Source organism: Sapajus apella, unplaced genomic scaffold (assembly GCF_009761245.1).
Source record: "Sapajus apella isolate SASKATOON/1434 unplaced genomic scaffold, GSC_monkey_1.0 scaffold25, whole genome shotgun sequence".
NCBI classification, from domain to species: Eukaryota; Metazoa; Chordata; class Mammalia; order Primates; family Cebidae; genus Sapajus; species Sapajus apella.
Window position 1 is genome coordinate 18,611,730 of NW_022436965.1, and position 21,876 is coordinate 18,633,605.

A 21,876-nucleotide genomic window follows, 5' to 3' on the forward strand; every position below is an offset into this window, starting at 1 on the left:
AAAAAAAAAAAATGAAAATGAAAAAAAATGGTAGACGTAGATACAGCCTATAGTTTTGACCCCTCATATACCATTTATGCTGGTAATGGAATAAATCATTATGACAGTATAATGCAGCAAACAATGGAATGCATCCTGCTTTTAAAGATTCTGTTGTTTTAAATAGGAGCTGGATAATAGTCTCAATATTTCCGGTATCTAGAATCATATGGCAAACCAAAAACACATGCCCTGCTGTTTCTTACACTTACCTTTCAGGACTCGAACAGCCCACCGAGCTTGTGTTTCTCCTGTGGGTATCATGGAACCCAAGGGTTTGATGAGGCCAATAATGGCCAGGGTCGACTTTTGCAGATGTGCAGGGAAGATATACTTGTATAGCGAGGCCTGGCCATCTTCAACTTTCACTACAGACTCATCAAGGAAGGGGAAGGCAAATGTGTATCCAGTGGCAAAGACAATGATATCAATAGGCTCCTCCTTTGAAGTGTTGTTAAATATGACAGAGTTTTCCTTCACCTCTTTTATGCTTGGCCTGATGAACACTTTCCCAGTGATAATACGGCCTGGTAGCTCATCATTTAGCACAAACTCTTTCAGCTGAGTCCTAAACAAAAAACATGGATAGGGAAGAGACCTGTCTGTGAACAATGCAGCCAGCTCTCTCTTCTCCTTACCTTCCTCTGTCATTCTGGGGCTCTCTCCTTGGTTGGACAAGAATTGCTGCACGTCTTGGGAAACGTTACTTCAGTGGAAGGGGATTCATGAACATTCAAGAAGGATTATAAAATACGCTTGCCATTTACTAGAGTTTGGAAGCCTAAGGAGGAAGCTAGCACCTTCTCTAGCTTCTGTTTCCCCTGCTGATTTTCAGCATTCATCTATCGGTGTCAATCTAGAGAGGGCTGAGAGCTGAAGGGCTACAAGGGAAACCAAGGACTTCTAGATTTGATGAGAACTTCTGAAAGATCTCTTTTCCTAGGAAGCAGTTGTATAAGGGAAACATGCATGTATTTTAAAGGAACAAGGGTAGAATCATCTTTTTCTGGCTCTACCTTTGGAATCATGAGACAAACACTTTGGTGAGTTGATCTTGTATAAGCTGAGCCATTTATGGGGCCAAGGTCAATCTTGCTTGGCAAGGGGAAGAAGGCTCCGCCATTAGAGAGATGATGAGGAAGGAGACCCAAGCATCTGGGATTCCCTCCCCCTCTGTCATCCACAGTGCATCTCAATAGAAGAGAGAGCAGGCCAGCTGATGCCTCCTGAATCTCCTTCCTGTAGGTGGCAGGTTTGGTCTTGGGGAAACTACTGATCAAAAACTATTTGCATTTCAATGGGAGAAACCCAGAAGCAGGTGTAACCACTCAATACACTTGGACCCAGCTTCCCAGGGGCTCAGAAACTCTCTCATCATCCTTGGCGAGGCATCAGCCCATGATTGCTCCCCAGAAGTTTCTCGCTTGCATGCTGCCCCCGTATACTGATAACCTTCTATTGGGACACCCCACAGCAGTCAGGTGTGCAAGCAGATGCCTTACTTCGGCACCTGGAGGACTGTGGGTATAAAGTGTCTAAAAAGAAAGCCCAGATTTGCCAAAAAGCAAATGCAATATCTGAGGCTCATCATCCAGAAGCAGAGAGGAAGCAAGCTCCTTTGCAACCTGCCAGAACCTGAGACTAAAAGGCAGGTGAGAGAGCTCCTGGGAGCCATGGGTTTTGTAAATTGTGGACTTCCAGACTCCGCAGTACTGGACAAACCCTTACACAAAGTGACAAAGGATGGGGAAGACAAGAAACCCTTTGAATAGGGCAGAAACTAAAAGCAAAACTTCTGTCAGCCCTGGCTTTGGGGCTAGCCGATTTAACAAAGCCATTTCATGCTGTATAGGTCAAAAAAAAAAGAAAGAAGAGAAATTGCAATTAAAGATTCTAGCCTCAACTCTGGGAAGAATTTAAATATTAAAGCACCCCACACAGTGGCGACTCTAATGAATATCAAAAGACCTCATTGGTAGGCCTGCCAAATACCTGGGCCTGCTAAAGTAAAAATCTCCGCATTGCCATTGAGGTCTGCAACACGTTAAACCCTTGACACTTTGCTCCCAATGTTAGAGGGCCCGGTTGAACACAACTGTGTTGAAGTCTTGGGCTCAGTCTATTCCAGCAGATCTGATCTTCGGGATCAGCCATGGACAGTAGTAGACTGGGAGTTGTATGTGGATTGGGGCAGTTTTATTAATCCACGAGGAGAAAGGTGTGCAGGCTATGCAGCGGCAACTCTGGACATTGTAATTAAAGCCAAGTCACTGCCTCAAAGCACCTCAGCTCAGAAGGCTGAACTCATTGCTCTGACTTGAGCCCTAGAGCTAAGTAAGAATAAGGTTGTAAACATTTACACTGATTTGCGATATGCCTTTCTGACTCTCCAAGTACATGGAGCACTGTACAAAAAAAAGGGCCATGAAGTAACCCGTGTGCTGCTTCGAGATCTTATCCCTAGGTTTGGACTGCCACTGTGTCAGACAACGGACCAGCATTTGTGGCAGATTTGTCTGGAACAACAGCAATAGCCTTGGGGTATTACTTTAAAAACTGCACACTGCCTATTGCCCTCAGAGTTTGGGAAAAGTGGGAAAAAAAAAACAGGATCATCAAAAATAGCTTAGGGAAAGTGTATCAGGAAACAAGATCAAAGTGAGTGCAGGCACTTCCCTTGGTGTTATTCAAAATTAGATGTACCCCCTTTAAAAAAGGGGGATAGTCCTCGGGAGTTGGGAGAGATTTGAGTTAGGGTGCTAGTTACCAGCTCTAGGGAGAATCGCTCAGGATACTTCAACCTGAATAAATAACAAATATCCTGTAAGCCTTTTTCTCCCCAGTTCACCCTTTCTCACGAGGTGATCACGTGTGGATAAAGGACGGGAGTACAGTCCCTTTAAAGCCACAACGGAAAGGACCACAGACCTGATCCTGACGACTCCCACAGAGGGAATCCCAGCCTGAATCCACCACAGCCGTGTAAAAACTAGCAGCAGCTGAGACTTGGACCAAGGCAAGGGCTGCAGAATCACCTTAAAAAGGACAACAAGCCTTGCTCCAGCCACATCCTGGAAGCTGGCTAGTCCACGCACAGCCGAAGCATGAGGAAATTCATCATGGGACTTGTTCTTCTTAATATTTGGACTTATACGGTAGGAACATTAATTTTAAAGAACACCCTCAGTATGTACACCAGGTATGACGTAAAAGTTACTGCCATTCGTTTGTTCTACAGTTCTTATAAATGTACAGGGACACAGAAGGGAATCTGTTTATATAATGGTACTCAGTATGAGGTGTGTAATCCGGGAGATGGACAGGTAACTGTGTCATAGGCATCATTAAGCCTCTTTCTTCCTATTGTCTGTTAAGATGAGTGAGCTGTTAGGGTATCCAGTCTACTCCACTGGGGAGAAAAGAAATCTAAAAATAAGAGAATGCACAGATGATGATTGGCCACTGGAGAGAACTATTGAATATTATGGGCCAGCCACATGGGCGGAGGATGGCTCATGGGAATACTGGACCCCTGTTTTGGAAATACAATAAAACGGGCAAAGCTCTGTCCCTTTTAGTCCAACAAGAAACTCAAACAAGGAATGCGATTTATCAGAACCAGCTGGCCCTAGATTATCTCCTAGCAGTTGAAAGAGGAGTCTATGAAAAATTCAAACTAACCAACTGCTGCCTACGCATAACCGACCAGGGTCATGCAGTTAAGAATATAACCAAACTAGCACACATGCCTGTGCAGGTATGGCATAAATTCAACCCTAAGTCCTTGTTTAAAGGTTGGTCCTCAGCCTTGGGAGGATTAAAAACCCTCATGATCAGTGTACTAACAATAATGGGTGTTTGTTTACTATTCCCCTGCTTTCCCCCTTGTTCCTCTAAATGGCCAAGAAATCCTTTACTGCTGTAATAGACCAGAAAAATGATATCACAAGTATATTATATAAAACATTATCAATCAGTTTCTTCAGAGGATCTAAAAGTAAGAATAAGAGTGAGACCTCTCACTAATATTATAGAGTGGTGAGGGTCTCAAAGAGGGTGTGAGGAAGACCAAGGCATCTGGGATTCCCTGCCCCCTCTGTCATCCATAGTGCATCTCCATAGAAGACAGAGCAGGCCAGCTGGTGCCTCCTGAATCTCATTCCTGTAGGTGGCAGGCTTGGTCTTGGGGAAACTCTCTGGAAGACACTGATTTTACTTAAAACAAGATCAAACCTGAAACCTTTTCACATGTGAGTCCTAAAACTATAAACCAAAGTTTTCATATGTGATTCCTTTAAGCCGTAAACCGAAACCCTTTTCATATGTGATTTCTAAGGCTGTAAACCTAAGATTCTTCCATGAGTAATATCTAAAGTATAAGCCTATCTATATAAAGGCAGAAGCTTCCTTTGTTAGGTGAACTGAATTTGGACAAATTTTTCTTCAGCTCCCGGCTGTAATAAACCCTTTCCTTCCCCATTTGGTGTTCGGGAGCTCGGAGCTCTGTTTCTCAGGGCCACTCCTGCTACAATGGTGAGGGGCAACTAAAGGATTCAGTTTTTCCCACACAGTGAAACTAGGCAACTGTGTTTCTTTTGTCAACAAAATCATAGACAAATCATTCTCTTTTGGTTGCTATAGCTGAGGCTCAAGTAACTTGCCAAGGTCACAGGTTCACTTACTACTCAATGAGCTTGGGTAAATGGCTAAATTTTGCTGTTTCAGTTTCTCCATAATAAAAGGATTATTATAATAATACTTAAAATGTTGCTGACAAGGTGAAATACATAATTTCACTTTCTGAGCACTTAAGAACAGTTAGCTGTTATTATCAAGCAACTTTGTATCAAGTGTTCCAACACATTCAGCCATGTTACTGTGGTACTGCTGGCTTGTACAGACTGCTGGAAAGGCAGAGGCTCCTTCTTCCTAAAAGCCCTTGGCAGTCACATTATATTTACCTGTCATCTGGCATTAAGCCATAATTTGCATGATTGAGCCAGTTGTTTATCTTTCGCGCCATCAACCAAGTCACAATTGGAGTTGGGAGAGAATTTCTCAACATGTTCTGAAATCGTGTCATGAACACCATGTCCCATGGATAGCCTGAGTCAAAGATTCGGCTGATCACCCATGCCCCTCCGGTGGTGCTGAGGAACACCTGGAAGCAATTAAAGACATCCCTTCATTTGACGCTATGAACAGGGTTGGCTGGTTCTGCCAGAGATTCAAGAAGTGTCATGAATGGAAAGGCACTGAAAAGTCTGCCACTTTCAAAATACATCCCTGACAAGATAGTCTTGGTTCTTCTAACTTCTATTTTAAAGTCAATCCTTTTGAATTAGGATTCGGAGTATCTAGAGTGTTAAAATGCCTTAAGACATATTATTGAATACTTATTTATTTGCCAGCCTGTAGCAAACAGTAGGAACCTTAAAGTCTGTGTACGAAAACAATGAACAGGTGATTGCTACCTTGTGTGCTCACTGTAATTGTAGGCAGCAAGAACAGGGCATGGCAGTATCAAAGCTGTCTACAGAGTTTCAATGCAAACCATTGGCTTATGACAGGAAAATTCAGTACTACAGTTACTTTTGGTGTTTGTTCTTTTTAACATTGGCCGATTGAGTTTACCAGTTGACTGAGTTCATGAAGCTACTAGTTTTAGTACTTACACAATAAATAGTTATCTGTACAATTGTTTACAAAGCAAATAATTAGTTAAGCAATCTGTTACTTTGCTGATACAAAACAGCTGATTTAACCATTGTTTCTTCCCCCATGTCATGGGGCTTGATGACCACGGCTCCAGTGTCAGAGTTTGTGTTATATTGAATATACAACACTGGAAATGCGGTGGCAAGAACTACAGATACATCAGTGGCTCTGACATGAGGCATTTACACTAAACCTGTCTCTCTATATCATGATGCAGAATTGAATGCAACATTTCGCTAGATACGAATTATCTTCTAAGTTACGGGGAGTTTCTTTGTTAATATATAAATGATAAGATGTATGTCAAAGCATGTTTTCTGATTGAAGACATTTCTGAACAATTAGAGAAACAGAAATAATAATATGCACATGTGGTGGTCACAGTGGATGGGCCTTTGTTAATATTTGTTTCAGGGCCTCCTTTCTCTTCCTTTAGGGTAATGCCACCTAATTGCTAAGTTTCAATCAGTCGATCAATCAGTCAGTCAATGGGCCAGGCGCAGTGGCTCATGCCTATAATCCCAGTACTTTGGGAAGCTGAGGCGGGTGGCTCACTTGAGGCCAGGAGTTTGAGACCAGCCTGGCCAGCATGGCAAAAACCTGTCTCTACAAAAACAAACAGCAAACAAAACCAAAATACAATCTTTCAATGAATAAATCAATCATTGAGTTTTTTTTTTTAAAGTCTGGAAAAGGGATGTCAATGTTACACACTCCCAACCTTTTTTCTTGACAGCTGTTTTCATGTCTAAAATTATTGGTTTAATTATTTACACTCATTTATTTGGCATCTGTTTTTCCCACAACTATAAGCTCCATGAGTGTGGGTATCTTGATTTTGTTGTTGTGTTTGCCAGTGTATCTCCAGAGCCTGGCACAATGTTTGGCACATCAGAAGCCAGGAACTAGTATATATTAGTTAGCTGAATGACCTTCAATGAGTTTACAACATAGGTGAAAATAAGACACATATGGTAAAAGGTAACTTGCAATATTAAAAACTTAAAAGTGATGACTGAGGGGTACAAATTACAATATTGCATAAATTCTGAATAGGGATAGATCACTTCATGTTGGTGTGAGATACCTGGGAATGTAAAGGTAGATTGTAATAGAAGAGAAAGGGGCTCTGGAGAAGAAAGTGGTAGCGTGAGCAAAGGGGAACTGAAGGCACAGGGACTGGAAAGTGTGACAGTTGATTATCATACAGGAAACAGAAGTTAAAATTAAAATGGCAGATTTGGACCAGATTATAGAAAACTCTATGATGCAGAGCTACTACATCTGCAATTTATTTTTTTCAGGTAAAGAGAGTAATTAGAGGTTTTTTAAGCATGAGAGTGCTAGAATGAGAGAAGACTTTTCTGAGGATTTGTTTTGTTGGTAGTTGGGGTCTAGATGGCTTGTTGCAGATGGGGGTGACCTGTGGGTAGGGGTACAAGGCAAAAATAAAATGCAGAGCAAAACCCTTGAGAAGCCCGGAAGGCCTGGAAGTAGGAGGTAGAAGAGGATAGTTAGGAATGTAGGCTTTGAGTCAGAGACAGTTTGAGAACCGGCTCTGCCACCTGCTAGTGATAAGATTTCATGCAGGTTCTTTAGCTCCTCTAAGCCTTGGTCTCCTCATGTGTAGTCAAGGATACTAACAGTACCTATGTCAGTGGCTTGTTTTGATGATTGGTTAAAGTAATAGAGTAAAAACACATTTAGTGCAGTACTGGCCACAGAGTAATCCTAATAAATATTAGCTGTTTCTGCAATTATTATTAGGAGGACAATGCAATAGCCTCAGTGTGAGGTGGTCCGTCCTGATGAGGGTGTTGGTAATAAATAAGGAGAGGAAGGGGCAAATGGGAAATAGTAGCAGGAAAAAGTTGGTAGAATTTTCTGAATTATGGGACTGAGTAGAGAAGAAATATGTCCTGTAGCTCTTGTTGGATGACTGACCAAAAAAAAATAAAATAGAAAGAAGTCAGAGAAGTTGGTTTTGGGAGGAAAGGTGAACAAACGGAATTCATAGTAAAATTTGTGAGCATTCAGAAAAAATTAAATTCTTTAGCAGTCTGTTGTGTGTATGTGAGGCATTTTATTTCTTTAACATTTATCATGGTGTCAAACACCATTTGCTTGAGGCATGCATCTTAAGACAAAGCTCTTCACCCAGTAACATCAGGAATGGTACCTTTTTCGCCAGGTGGCTGGCCTCCACAGCAATGTCTGTGCCAGAATTTCCCATTCCAATCACAAGGACTCTCTTGTCTTTAAATATATCTGGATGCTTATATTGCCGGCTATGAAAGTACTGGCCTTTAAAAGCATTAATGCCTATAGAAAATAAAAGAGAAGTGAAATAAAGAATTTGTAGGATCAGTGAATGAAACAAATATTTTTCAGTTGATAACATTCTTTTGACAGATAGTTTTGGTCATTTTTACTAGTATTCTCAAGTTTGAGAAAATCTGAAATATGAATACATGACTCTATAAGACATTGGCAGGTAATTATTTAATGGGGGTTATTACTCTATCTCACTAGATTGGTCTCCAGTTGTACTTACTAGATAATTAACTACTAAGCTGAAATATTGTGACATAAAGACATATCAAGCAAAGGTATAAGAGGTCATTATCATTTTAAGGTTGATAAAAGTCAACAGGATAATAATGTTCTATTTATTCATACTTGATTTATATAAACTTTTCATAAGCAAAGAGTAAGGTCAAAGAAGCTTAAAGGAAGTGTGAGTCAGTATCTCTTTTTAGAAAAGGTTTTTTTTTTTTTTTTTTTTTTTTACGTCTGCTATGTGCCTGGAGCTATGCTAGATGGTATGGAGGGAATAAGATAAAATGTTGTCCCTATTCACAAAGTTTCATGTGGGTTGGGGAAGTTCACTGATAGTCCACCTTGGTGACTGACTGTAACTCAAGCTAAGTTTGCTGGGTTGGCTAGAGTTGGCTCAGAGAAAAAGGAATTATGTCGGTTATACCAGGATTCAATCTACTGGGCTAACTCAATAGAGTATCTTAGGCAATGATGCTGAATCTTATTGAAACATCACATGAATGGAGAATGTTTGAAAATACTCTTTTTTTTTTTTAACAGCAATGACTTAAGCAGAAAATACTCTTAAGACCACGACATAATCAGAAGTAATATGTGCTAAACAAATAACTTCTTTTTTCCTAAAAAAAAAAAGGTGATAAGATCTCTAGATTCTTAGGGGAAAAAAGTATATGCTTGTGGGAAGTAGCCTTACAAGGTCTGGTGGCTCTTTAGCTCACCTTGAATCAGTAGAAATCAAACACGAATCCAAGTTAAAACCTAATCACAACACAGAACATTTGGAATTTAGCAAGGATCCAACCAAATTCCAGTATTTACTCAGCACAGGAACCCAATATGGATCAGAGAACTGGTAAGAAGGGAGAGCTGGAAAAGTCTAAGTAGAAACATATAATTATCTCTGAATTTCATGTTATTTTAGATTCTCTTTGGATAGGCTTTTTTTTTTGGGAGGGGTCGCAAATGGACAAAAATGAGACTCTGTGGCTCTTAATAGACTAATACTTTCTCTTACAGGAAGACACAGTAAGAACTTACATTAGGTAAATGTGGCTGTGTTAGTAACAGAATGTCTTATCTAAGAAAAAAATTTATAATATAAAAAAGAAAAAAGGTAAATATCAGAATGTATATATGTAAATGATAAAAGTAGTCATCTTGGGAAATTACGTGTTTATTCTAACTCTGATACCTATATTTTTACTTAGACTTTTTAGAGCACCTTCTTTGGAATTGCTTCTAGAGCTTGTGATATATATTTTTAAATATCTTCAGTGAATTTGAATTTTTATGACAACTAACAACAACCCCAAGGAGTATGTGCCTTCTAAGCAAGTCTGCCATAAGTCAGCAGACAGTGATGTTGGGAGAACTACTCTTCAAGTCTAAAATCATAGAATTTTAGAGCTCAAAGTCTCCTTAATCATTTAGTCAGGGATTTTAAATTGGTAGTGGTTGATAAGATGGGTTTTACGAAAGATTATAAGTCTTATAGAGCTCTTGTTGCTTGATTTATGATGTATACTGTTGGTTAAAGTAATTCAAGCTTTTCAATTTGTGGGTGAAAAAAACAGAGGCCTTAGAAAGGTTAAGTAGGAGACTCAAGACTATCAGCTAGGTGGTTGTAAATACTAGAATTCATACCTGCTGGTCCCTACCTCCTCTACTCAAACTGAGCATATTGGCTCAATTGCTTTCAGGTATGCTTTATTATTTTAATCCGATGTGAACTTGTGTTACTTCCAGGGGCAAATCCAGGACCATGAGAGGTATATGTTTACAGTATTGGAATCACTCCAGGTCATATGTAGACTGTGATTTCTCTACTGGACTCCATAAATCTCTCTATTCATTCCTCCAATACAGGTTACTTGTTGCCTTATTCACCTCTATATTCTTAGCACCTAGTGCAATATACTGTGAATGCTGAATGAATATAGTTTACTCCCTGTGCCATGGAACTTTCTGGATTCTTGCAGTGACTAGGTACTCCTTCCTGGAAATTTGGAGTGGATGGTTGCTCAGAGCCTTGCTCTGCAGGCAAGAATGACAAAAAATTGGGTTGTGTTCTGTGATGATGAGAGTCCATCATTGAATGGGTTCAGGAAGAGGCTATTGAGCCTTTCTCAGAATTGTTGAAAAGTAATTTTCTGCATTGGGAAGAAGACTGAACTTCATTCTTTCCAATTCAATGATTTTATTCCCTGACAATTTTCAGGATATGCTTTACCCTAATATCAGCTGATCTGAGTGACCTCGGGGGCAGATCCAGGACCACTGGGTGTTCATAAATTTATTGTAAGATGCCATTTGGAATTGTTCTAGGAAATCTTTTTTTTTTTTTTTTCAGATGAAGTCTTGCTCTGTCACCCAGGTTAGAGTACAGTGGCATGATCTCAGCTCACTGCAAACTCCACCTCCCAGGTTCAAGCAGTTCTCCTGCCTCAGCCTCCCAAGTAGCTGGGATTACAGGTGCCCACCACCATGCCCAGCTAATTTTTGTATTTTTAGTAGAGATGGGGTTTCACCATGTTGGCCCAGTTGGTCTTGAACTCCTGACATTGTGATCCATGTGCTTTGGCCTCCAAAGTGCTGGGGTTATAGGTGTGAGCCACTGTGCCCGGCAATTCTAGGCAATCTTCAGATGACTCGGAGAAAAGTTTCAACTTTTCGAATGCTTGTTACAGATGAAATAAACCAAACCATTACATTTTCTGTTCCATTGAATTAAAATCTAGTTAAAATTTGGCATAGATTAACGTGACCATGGTTGCAAAAGGCAGATAAAGAAACTGAGATCCAAAGATGTCTTGTCTCCTAAGACTAAGCCCCCTCTTGACTATTGACCCAGTGCTATAAACCTCTAATCTAATTGCTATCACTCACATAAAAGAAACGAGTCAAAAATTACTTTTGTCTTTATGTACAGTTTGACTTTTGTGGCCTCTAAACTCAACTTTGGCAATGGGTACCTGCTGCTAAGGCTAGCGACTTGTGTAAGCATCCCATGTCTTAGAAGACTTTCTGAGTGCTTCCAGTCACTTAAGGGACACTGAATCTTAGTAAAACATAAAACTGCTTATAATGCTATCCATTTTGCTATTCTGTATTCATAGATCATTTCGAACAAATGAAAGCCAAAAAACTGGCCAGAAGATGCTAGTTAGAAAAGCAAACAAACAGAGGCAGGATAATCACTTGAACCCAGGAGGCAGAGGTTGTGGTTGAGCTGAGATCGCACCATTGCACTCCAGCCTGGGCAGCAAGAGTGAAACTCTGTCTCAATAAATAAATAAACAAACAAATAAATAAATAAGAAAGAAGAGAAAAAGAGCCGGGCGCGGTGGCTCAAGCCTGTAATCCCAGCACTTTGGGAGGCCGAGGCGGGTGGATCACGAGGTCAAGAGATCGAGACCATCCTGGTCAACATGGTGAAACCCCGTCTCTACTAAAAATACAAAAAATTAGCTGGGCATGGTGGCACGTGCCTGTAATCCCAGCTACTCAGGAGGCTGAGGCAGGAGAATTGCCTGAACCCAGGAGATGGAGGTTGCAGTGAGCCGAGATCGCGCCATTGCACTCCAGTCTGGGTAACAAGAGCGAGACTCCGTCTCAAAAAAAGAAAAGAAAAGAAAAAGAAAAACAAACAAACTCCTCTTACCTCCCAACTTTAACTATTTAATGGAACAGCCACAGGAGTTCATTCCCAGACTAATCAAGCATCAGAATGGCTCCCATGAGAAAACTTAAAAGTTAGTTGCAGAAAATGCTGTACCTGGAAATGAGTCCAGTGGCAAATAAGGGTTAGTAAGAAAACCAGTGCAGACCATGACAGCATCAAAGATGGCTGACTCTTGCTTCTCTTTGTGCAGAGTGACAACCTCCCATTGGCCAGAGACAGTAAAATCTGAGCATTTTGCTACACTGCAGACTTTGGTCTGAAAAAGGAATCACAGATATGATTAGCCGTTGTCAATATTCCATTAAGGGCTTGCCAGTTGATATATCATTGACATTTTAAAAGTTGTAGAACACAGAATAAACATAATTAATAAGTATAACCCTAGGAACCTAATCAGGTCACCAGACTAATCATGATTCCCTAGATGGAAGTACTGTAAGCTTAGAGAACTATCTAAGACAAGCGGTGGCTTGCAAAAATTTTAAGTGATTTGCTCAAATTCTCATAGAAAGCGATAGAATCAGAATTAGAACCAAAGTTTCTGATACCTTTTTCATTATTCTTTCTGTTATGCAACTTTAATTCTCACAGAGCTGTCTCTCTAACAACAATTTCTTTGACAGAGACATAGATAAGATATAATTGAAAACATGAATTTGTCCAGGGTATATTAGCTTATGAGGTTTTATGGAATATGTTGCTGAAGTTTTTCCAGAACTAGAAAGCAGTTAAAAAGTGCTAACATTATGGCTTGAATTTTTTGAGAGTGGTTCATATTTCAAAGAATCTACTTTTTCTTCTCATTGAGTACATACATGTCCGTGATTATTGGGCTTTGGTTCAAGAAATATATGTACAACAAATCTCAGACAAGTCAAATTTAAAAGGATAAATTATTCACTGACCAAGAGGCTTTGCTATTTTTCTTTCCCTTTTTAAAGTTTTTAAAGAATATAGGCTTCTTTTTTTTTTTTTTGCTATGTCATTTTTCTTTTATTATTTGTTTGTTTCTATTTATATTAGTTTTCCATCACGAAAGTAATACATGTATATAAAACGTTTTTCCAACAATACAAAAGTACAAAAGTATAAAATGGAAGTTATTTCTTCATCTCCCAACTCCAATCCTGAGAGATAAATACTGTTAACAGTTTGTATATTTATCTCTTTACTATGCATATAAAATAAATATGTGTATGTACATTAAAAAAAATAAAAATAGGATCATATTGTAGATATTTTACAACTTGTTTCTTTCATTCTTAAGTTCCTCTTAATGGGTTCACTATTTGGTTTATACTATTTGAAGTGCTTATTGTGTTTCTACATTTGTATTACAACTATCTTTTCTAAAAGTAAATTTTCAGTTTAAAATCTTTCAAAATAAATTTATTTGTAATCATAAAAATAATAAGTGTGGAGTCTGGGCACCATGGCAAAACCCCATCTCTACAAAAAAAATGTGGCTTGATATTTTTTAGGTCCCCTAAGATACTTGGATGTAAGTATTGCAAACCAAAATTTTATACATGTGAATCTTTACACAAAGCATCCACCCCTACCTCCAGATTTACTTAAAGTGGGGAGTAAGTATAAGGAGAAAATAAATCCAGCCAGGTGTCATTAATATTGCCAGTTTAGTATCTCATCTACAGAGACCAGGGCTAGGCTAGAGAGATAAGAGAAAATAGGTAGGAAAATACTTTCTGACTACTTGCTGATGTTTTGTGTCTTACCTTGAATTGAATGTGTTTCAGAAGGTTGAAGTGGTTTGCATACATTTTGAGATATTCCAGAAATTGAGAATTTGGCACATAGTTTGGATAATCTTCTGGGAATGGAAAGTCTGAGTAACAAGACATCTCCTTGCAGCTGTTGGAAACCACAGACTTGTAGAGACTGGCTCTGCCTTCTTCAACATGTTCCTGTACCAGCAGTGCACACACATGAACATTCATTGCATGCTTACAAATAAGCCTGGAAAGAACTTGCCTGTCCAGATGCATGCAGTATCATTGCCAAACATGGGAGAATATGGAAATACATGAGAATCAGGAAGTAGTATTTATTTGGATGATGGAAAATTTGGTTTCATGGGGTATTCTTGAAATGATTATGGAGAAGATGGTGCAGATTATGAAGGATCTTGTATCTGAAGTTAAGGAGTTTGGATTTTACAGAAAGGTTATGGCAATCTACTGAATGTTCTAAATATAGAAGTGATTCATATTAAATTTTTGAAAGAGAATTCTGGTTCTACAAAAGATGAATTAGAGGGGGCTGAGAAGGAAGGAAGGAGGTTAGCTAGGAGCCTAAAACACAAATCCACTTGATTGCTAATGAGGGCATGAGTAGAGGCAATGACAGCTGGATCCCAGTAAGGTGAAATTTGTGAGATGGTAGTAAGGTTGAATACATAGGATTGCAAAACCAATTAGATTTAGGGACTGAGAGAGGAAGCAGTCAAAGGTTTCCAGATTGGACAACTGTGTGTATGACATAACACTAGTCAATTTCTCACCCCAGTTTTTACTCAAATAACTAGCAAATATCAATATCTCATAAGACTACTGCAAAGTTGAATAGCAAGCAGTTTTAGTAATGTCTTTAATATACATTGCCTCTGTCTTTTGGGTGGTAGGTAGTAAGGAGGATTATTCTGATTTCAGTGGGAAGGTTCTTGTATTTTAACATTATTTACCATCTTGCATATGTGTAGTTCCTTTTTCCTGTGAAATAAAAATTATTTAGTTTATGTCAACAAGTAGAAACATGAACACAAATCTCACATATAGAGAGGGATTTCTCTTTTTCTGCAAAGGATATGAATCTATGTTACATATAGATTTATGTGTTGGCATGAAACATACAGCAATCACAGAAAACAAAATTATAAACATTATTAAACTGTGGTTTAAATTAATGTTACTTATCTCATTGACTGATAAGGGTTGATTATAACCTCCTTATCTGTGGCCCACCCATTAGACAGACTCAGCTAAAATGCTTCTGAGTGTTGTGGACCAGCTGCAGCACAACTCGTGGATGTTCTAAGCCCCGGCGGTGACAAGGGAATTAAGGAAAAAAATAAAAACAGACACAGAAATAGAAATCATTAGCATGGACTCAGGGATTCTTCACAAGATGAGGACTGTGAAGACCCAGAGCTTTAGGCTCCACACATATTTGTTGTTACACACACATAGTTTGATCATATCACTCGAGTTGGGGTGATCATGGAGTGAGTACGCACAATGAAACAGTTTATATCATCTACATTTAGTAGGAGGTATGTGGTTATTCTAAAAAACTAAATTAGTATTTTATAGTTAAACAACAGATAATAATTGAGGTGCAGCCGCAGGAATGTGGGAATGGGTAAGAGCCAGCAAATTCTAACCACATGACATACCTCAAAGGAGAGACTATCTTCTGAGCCCAGTCACCCATGGAATAGGTGGGAGACCAGAGAATGCCACTCTTAGCTCAACCAGCCTAGAGGCCTCCTGCAAGACCCTTTATGAGCCTGTGAGTAGGGTCCCCTCCTCCAGGCCACAAGACCCTTACTGAGGGGTTCAAGCAGCAGGAGGTTGAGCAATGGGCCAGGTGTTCCAGTCTTTGATACCCAAACGTTTCAGGGCTGTGATCAGCACTTTACAAACTGTCTCACCAACCCAGCATTGTTTTACAAAGTACAAGTTGCACTCTTTGTTTAGCTATTACAATCCACAAACTTCTATGAACTATAAATCTTAAACTAAGGCTAACTTATTAAACAGAAGAAAATTAACTCTTAAGTAGATATGGTATAGGCCTGCTCTCTATTATTTTGGCCTACTTCTGAGAAAGATGACAATTTAAATCTTGATATTTTATTCAGGGGAAATATCTAAAGCAGTGTTATTCAAATATAGTCTGCAGAGCAATACTGATAGGAATTATTTGTTTTCAGTCTGTTACAAGATAAATACAGAAATCGAAAATAAGCATTTAGAAACTTTTATAGCAATAATTTGACATTGCTCAGCATGTAAGTATGTGGACACCGTTTTGTTGAACAGGATATAAATCAGTCTAGTTGTCTAACTTGTGCGATGAGTTTTGAGTTGTGTACTAGCCATATGCTGTGGGACTGTATTATCATGTGTGCTGTTTTAAGGTTATTTTAAAAACCTATCCAAAAGTGCATAAAATCTGGAATCATTTTCTTTCATTGAAAGATAATTTATATTTAATCTTATAGTATAAGTTATTTGAACTAGCCATGGAAAAAAGATTGAAGATACATCAAGAAAAAGTAGGACTATCAGCTTCATTTTGGATAGCAGTTAAAAAAATATACCCTGAACTTGCTGAGACTGCTTTAAAATCTCTTCCTCATTTCAATCAGCATACCTCCGTGAGTCTCCTTTCTCTACTTTGACTGCTATTAAGCAATGGTTAGAAATAGTTTAGATACACATTATCCCCTGCAAAGAGCATTGCCATTTATTCAAACCAGATTAGGTAAATTGACAAGCAGAAAGCAAGATTGTCACATTAAAAACCTTAAATAGTAACATAAAAAATGTATATTTAAAGTATGCCTACCAGTGTTTAATATGGAGAAATGCAATTTCACACAAAATATTTCTTTGCTTGGCAAAAAGTTACAAGGGTAATGGTGACTTACTGTGTGAATTGTATATGTGCACACTTTCAAAGAACAATGTGTTCATTTTTTGTAATTGCTTTTCCTTATATCTATGTTGTTTAATGACACTTATTGAAATTAATTTTATAATTTCTGACTCTATAAATTTCAAATTTACATTTTGTATTTTTTCTTTGTGTCATTTTCATTTTTCTAATGATCCATTTTTATTATATTTGACAGCAGTCTATAATTAATTGGAAAAAAAACAGGTTGTTCTTCACCGTTTGGGAAGCACAGCTCTCTAGCGCAGCACCTTTGAATTTTGTGAGGCATTGCTTGGGTAGTCTTATTAACATGTAGATGTGGACTCTGTAAGTGGGAGTGAGCCTAAGATTGTGCATTTCTAACAAGCTTCTATGTAGATGCTGCTGGCCCATGGACCATATTTTGAGTGAGAAAGCTTTAGAGCAGCACTGCCCCCAATAGGATGTATAGAAGTCACATAAACACTTTTTAATCTACCAGTGGCCATATTAAAAAAGTAAAAAGGAACAAATGAAATTCATTTTAAGAATATATTTTATTTAACCTAACATACCCAAAATATAATTCCTCTCTCTATATATAAATATAAATTTAATATACAATATATATATATATACAAATTAAAAATTTTAAAGCATTTTGTAATGACATGTTTAAATGTCAGAATTCACTGGGGAGGGGATATTCTAGTGTCCCCACCTTGCCAGGGCTAACCCTTCCACTTGTGCCTACAACTCCACCCCTCCCTTTTCCTGCTAGGATCGTGTCTCAATTTGGATTTATGTGCTCAGTTATTTCCTCTCATCTGGATAGTTTCCCTTTGCCTACAAACATCTTTGGGTCTTCCCATCATGCAAACAAAACAAACACAATGACCAGGAAATCTCTTTAATTTTGCTCCTCATTACCTATTGCTTTTAAAGTTGAATATGAACCCCTTGCCCAAACATGCAGCCACTCTTTTCCCTCCCAGTCCTCCTCTTATGTGTACCATCTGCACCAAGAAGCTATTTTTATTTCTGAATATGCCCAGTACTTTTTCTTTACTGTTCCTACCCTCCCTGGTGTCTTCTGCTCAATCTCTTCTACCTGCCAAAATTTTTCAAAGTCCATCAGACACTACCTCTTCAGTGAAGCTTTCTCTGGCTTCCTAAATGTGGCCATTATGCTGCTCTCTGTTAAATACCCACAGCACTGTTTCTGACTTGCAGAATCCAGCCTTCCTCCATCTGCCTGATGGCCCTGAGGGCAGGGTGAATTCTTCTCATTTTTGTGTCCCCCACTGTGTTTTGTGCTTTGTGTATTGGTGTTTGACCCACCTGAGCAATACAGCTGGAAATGGGCCCAGCTGGATCTAGACCCATTTCTTCTGATTCTTAGATCACTGATTTTTAGTGTTAATGATTAGGTGCCTATGACTTGTATAAGGAGTATTTAAGAGGCTTTTGATCTTTAGGCTTACTTTTTGATTTGAAAGAGATTACTTTAGTCAAATAACTCTGCTAATTTAGTTGAGCACTTTCATCTTTCAAGCCAACTCTTGACCCTGACTGATTAGGTATGCTTGTTTGGAATACTGTTGTTAAGAAGATTCTGAGGCTCTCTAGGGGAAAGCCATCATGTTTGATTAGTAATGTCTTCGATGGACATGGGAAGGGGGAGATTTTTGGCTTAGGTGTAAGGTTTCTGCCATCCTGTTGAAACATATGTGGTCTGATTCCTTAGAAGAGACAGGCTCTTCTACCTGGCCCTCTTTGGAGGTCTCCATGCACTGATGATGCAGTTCTTTATGTGAGCCAAGCTGCCTATGCTGGAGGACTGTGATTAAACTAGTAACCTTGGCCTCTCTGGAGCTTTACACACTCAGCCAGAAAATAATTACTTTATTTCAGTTCCAAATTCTACCCTTCTGTAATAGAGAAATGCTGTGTCTTTCTCTTAGCCCCTCGGGATCTGAGGCCGGGCTATCTGATACCTTGCTTCTTTTCTTTCTTTCTGACAGCTTTCTCCTTAGCAAATTTAAAGCTCATGGGAAATGTTTTTGCTCAAAAGGAGGGAAAATAGAAACTCTGGAAAGATCTGATGCAAATGCTTCCCTGACTGAGCCATGGAATTCACAGAACATTTTCCCTGCCTGGCTTCAGGGTTTCGATGGCTTTAAATAGGGCCCTTGTGATCCCGTGGGGCCCCAGTCCTTGCCCTTTCATTCCTTTCTCTGATCCAGGCAGTAACCCTGCTGAGATTTGGGTATATTACTATTCTTCTGCTCAGGGAATAAAAAAAGACTCAAAAACTCACATTCTTTTTTTTTTTTTTGAGACGGAGTTTCGCTCTTGTTACCCAGGCTGGAGTGCAATGGTGCGATCTTGGCTCACCACAACCTCTGTTCTCCTGGGTTCAAGCAATTCTCCTGCCTCAGCCCCCCGAGTAGCTGGGACTACAGGCATGCGCCACCATGCCCAGCTAATTTTTGTATTTTTAGTAGAGACGGGGTTTCACCATGTTGACCAGGATGGTCTCAATCTCTTGACCTCGTGATCCACTCATCTCGGCCTCCCAAAGTGCTGGGATTATAGGCGTGAGCCACCGTGCCCAGCCAAAAACTCACATTCTTTACTTTTGTTCTTGGCCGGCACTGGGATTGCCAGGGCAGCAGGACCCCTGCCGCCTGATTATGGAGCTCATCCTACACGGAGCCCTGAGTCTTTAAAGCAGATGGAGCCAGGCTGGGAAAAGAAGCAGGGAAAGTAGTTCAGTCCTGCAGGCAGAGGCTGAAATTCTTTCTCTTGCCCCTAACCCTGCTGTCTCTGGCTTTGCTTCAGAGCCCCTGGTCCTGCTCCTCTGCTTCTGGGCTTCCCTGGCCTGGCCCGGCCCAGTCACTCTATTCTCTTCCATACTTTGTGGGCATCTTTGGAAATACTTCTTCCCCTTGGCTCTAGATAGAGTACAAGTCTGTTCTGACTTCCACACAAGCTCACCTGTGCCCTGTTTCTTTTACAATTTCAAGGGCTCCTTGTGGTCCCCTGTTCAGCAGACATGTCTAACCTTCCTCAGGGCCACCAGCCCTTGTGAAAGAAGTGCAGATATAATTTCCCAGCTGCCAACCCATTCTCCAATAGACAGATAAAGTTGGTGAAACCCCACTTACGGTGAATCTCCATAACCCCCCAAGGTCGTCGCTCCTCTCAAAGCAGGTGGGCTCCAGTCCTTCTTCCAGACAGCACTTAATGGAGGCCAGACCGCTGACCCCAGCTCCAACAATGGCAACTCGCTTGCCCATGTTCTCCTGCGTGGGGAAAATGAAGCAAGGCTTTTTATTCACAAGAGCTCCACCTCGTTCTTGGCTGCTCTAATCAACCAGGAAAAAGAATTTGGAAGAATAAGCAATTTGCTCCATTCGAATCTTCTGTAGCTGGTCTCTGGTGTGTGAATGTGAGAAGGGAAATGTTCAGGTCACTGGTTAGCCTTGTGCTTGGTATGCTTCCCGCCTTATGCAGGACGGGTGCCAAATGTTAGTACAGTTGTGGTCAAGGCTGTAGCTTCTGGCAGAGCTGCTGGAATTGGACCTTTGACTTTACAGAGTCTTGTACTTTGGATGAGCTGCTGCCACTAGTCTCCATTCTGCAGCCCTAGAACTGCATAGATCAGCAGATTAGGAAAAGGTCACCTTGTCAGACACATTCTCTTGATCACATGCAAAACTGAAGCTCAGATTGGTGTGGTGACCTGACACAATACTATGCAGCAGCTGGTGGCGTGGAGTTGGGGCAAGGAGCCATGACTTGTGGCACCACAGGTCCTGCTGTAGCACTGCCCTTTGTGATCCTTCCCCTGGCACAGTGCCAGGGCCCCAGCTGTGCTGTTGGTGTATCTCTTTCACAGGTCACTAGTGATGGTCACCAGTGGGAGAGAGAGAGGGTGGCTACCAGGAAGGGTTTGTGGTAGAAAGGTAGGCATGCGAAGCCCTCCTTCCCCTCTCAGTTGGATACTGATTCACCTCTAGGGCACATGGTACAGCCACCATTGGCACAGGCCAGAGAATCTTCTGGCACCAAGCTATGGTTAATAACACACATGTGTAAGAGCACTGAGAGGTAATAGAGTGCATTGAAGATTAAGTAACCAGGCTCTGGATTCAGGCTGCCTGAGATAAAGCCCAGCTCTCTCAGTTACTATGGTATAATCTTGGACAGATTAACCCTTCTGTGCATCACAAATATAAAGAAAACAGTAGTAGTAGCTTCCTTGAAGTGCTTTGTGAGAATCAAGTAACTTAATAATGTAAAGTGTCTCAGAATAGTTCCTGGCACATAGTAAGTGCTCAGTAGCTGTAAGTTATTGAAATTTTAAAAGTGTTTCCCAGAATTAGTTTCATCTGCCTTTCACATCAATAAGCCTCTGTTCTTTTAATTCCTATAGCATTTCTGGTCAGTAGTACACACATTTAACACTGAATTATATGATGTTAACTTTTCCCTCAATATATTTTTATGACAATTTTATCTCCCTAAGTTTCTTAAGTGCAGGGTAAGTGCCCCCAGGCATAATTTTTCTAAAAATTTGCTATTTTTTAATTTGACGGGTGAAATCTCTTCTCAAAGCTGGATATACATCTTTTGTTTTTTTTGGATTAGGAATCTGAGAGAAGCAGCTCAACTATAGAGATGAAAATACTCGATATTTTTAAAATAAAAAGGTCCCCTTTTTTCAAGCAACATGTGAAAGTGTTGTAGAGCTGGTTGCTTCCCATAGCAACTGGACATAATTTACTGGGGAACTCTAGTAGATTCCTTCTAGGGGAAGTCATGTTTTAGGCCCTGATGAACACTATAAAACCAAAAACCTTGTATAATTTTCCCCTTTCTGGGCCCAACAGGAGTAAGGTGACCCCATGTTTAGAGAGGCAGTTGAAGTGTGGGTACTGGGGGTGGACACATATGTTTCAGAATCCTGCTCTATCATGAGTCAATTTGGTGACATAGGAAAATGACTTACCCACTTTGAGCCTCAGTTTACTCATTTGCAAGATGGGATAGAATGCGACTCATTTTTGTAGAACATAGTAGGCATTCAATAAAGAATATCCACTTTTATGAGAAAAACAATTCCAGAAAAAGGAGAGGGTATTGCATATATACATATGACATTGGGAGTTGTGCATGGAAGCATGCTGGCTCTATAAAGACAGCAGGTTTGA

General features: G+C 39.9%; 1 protein-coding gene across 2 annotated transcripts in view; it reads right to left on the minus strand.

Moving 5' to 3' along the window:
• FMO1 (flavin containing dimethylaniline monoxygenase 1) overlaps positions 1 to 20,177 on the minus strand; it is a 23,961-nt gene extending 3,784 nt beyond the window's left edge. The window contains exons 1-7 of one of the 2 annotated variants that reach the window (XM_032291400.1): positions 19,828 to 19,904; positions 14,615 to 14,727; positions 13,735 to 13,923; positions 12,092 to 12,254; positions 7,937 to 8,079; positions 5,001 to 5,200; positions 252 to 607 (exon numbers count right to left, since the gene is read on the minus strand). In XM_032291400.1, the coding sequence (XP_032147291.1) occupies positions 252 to 607; positions 5,001 to 5,200; positions 7,937 to 8,079; positions 12,092 to 12,254; positions 13,735 to 13,923; positions 14,615 to 14,692 (1,129 nt within the window). In that variant the 5' untranslated portion in view covers positions 14,693 to 14,727; positions 19,828 to 19,904. Of the gene's footprint in view, positions 1 to 251; positions 608 to 5,000; positions 5,201 to 7,936; positions 8,080 to 12,091; positions 12,255 to 13,734; positions 13,924 to 14,614; positions 14,728 to 19,827 lie in introns of both variants that reach the window. The other variant, XM_032291399.1, reaches the window with a different exon arrangement.
• Between the last annotated feature and the right edge of the window lie 1,699 nt (positions 20,178 to 21,876).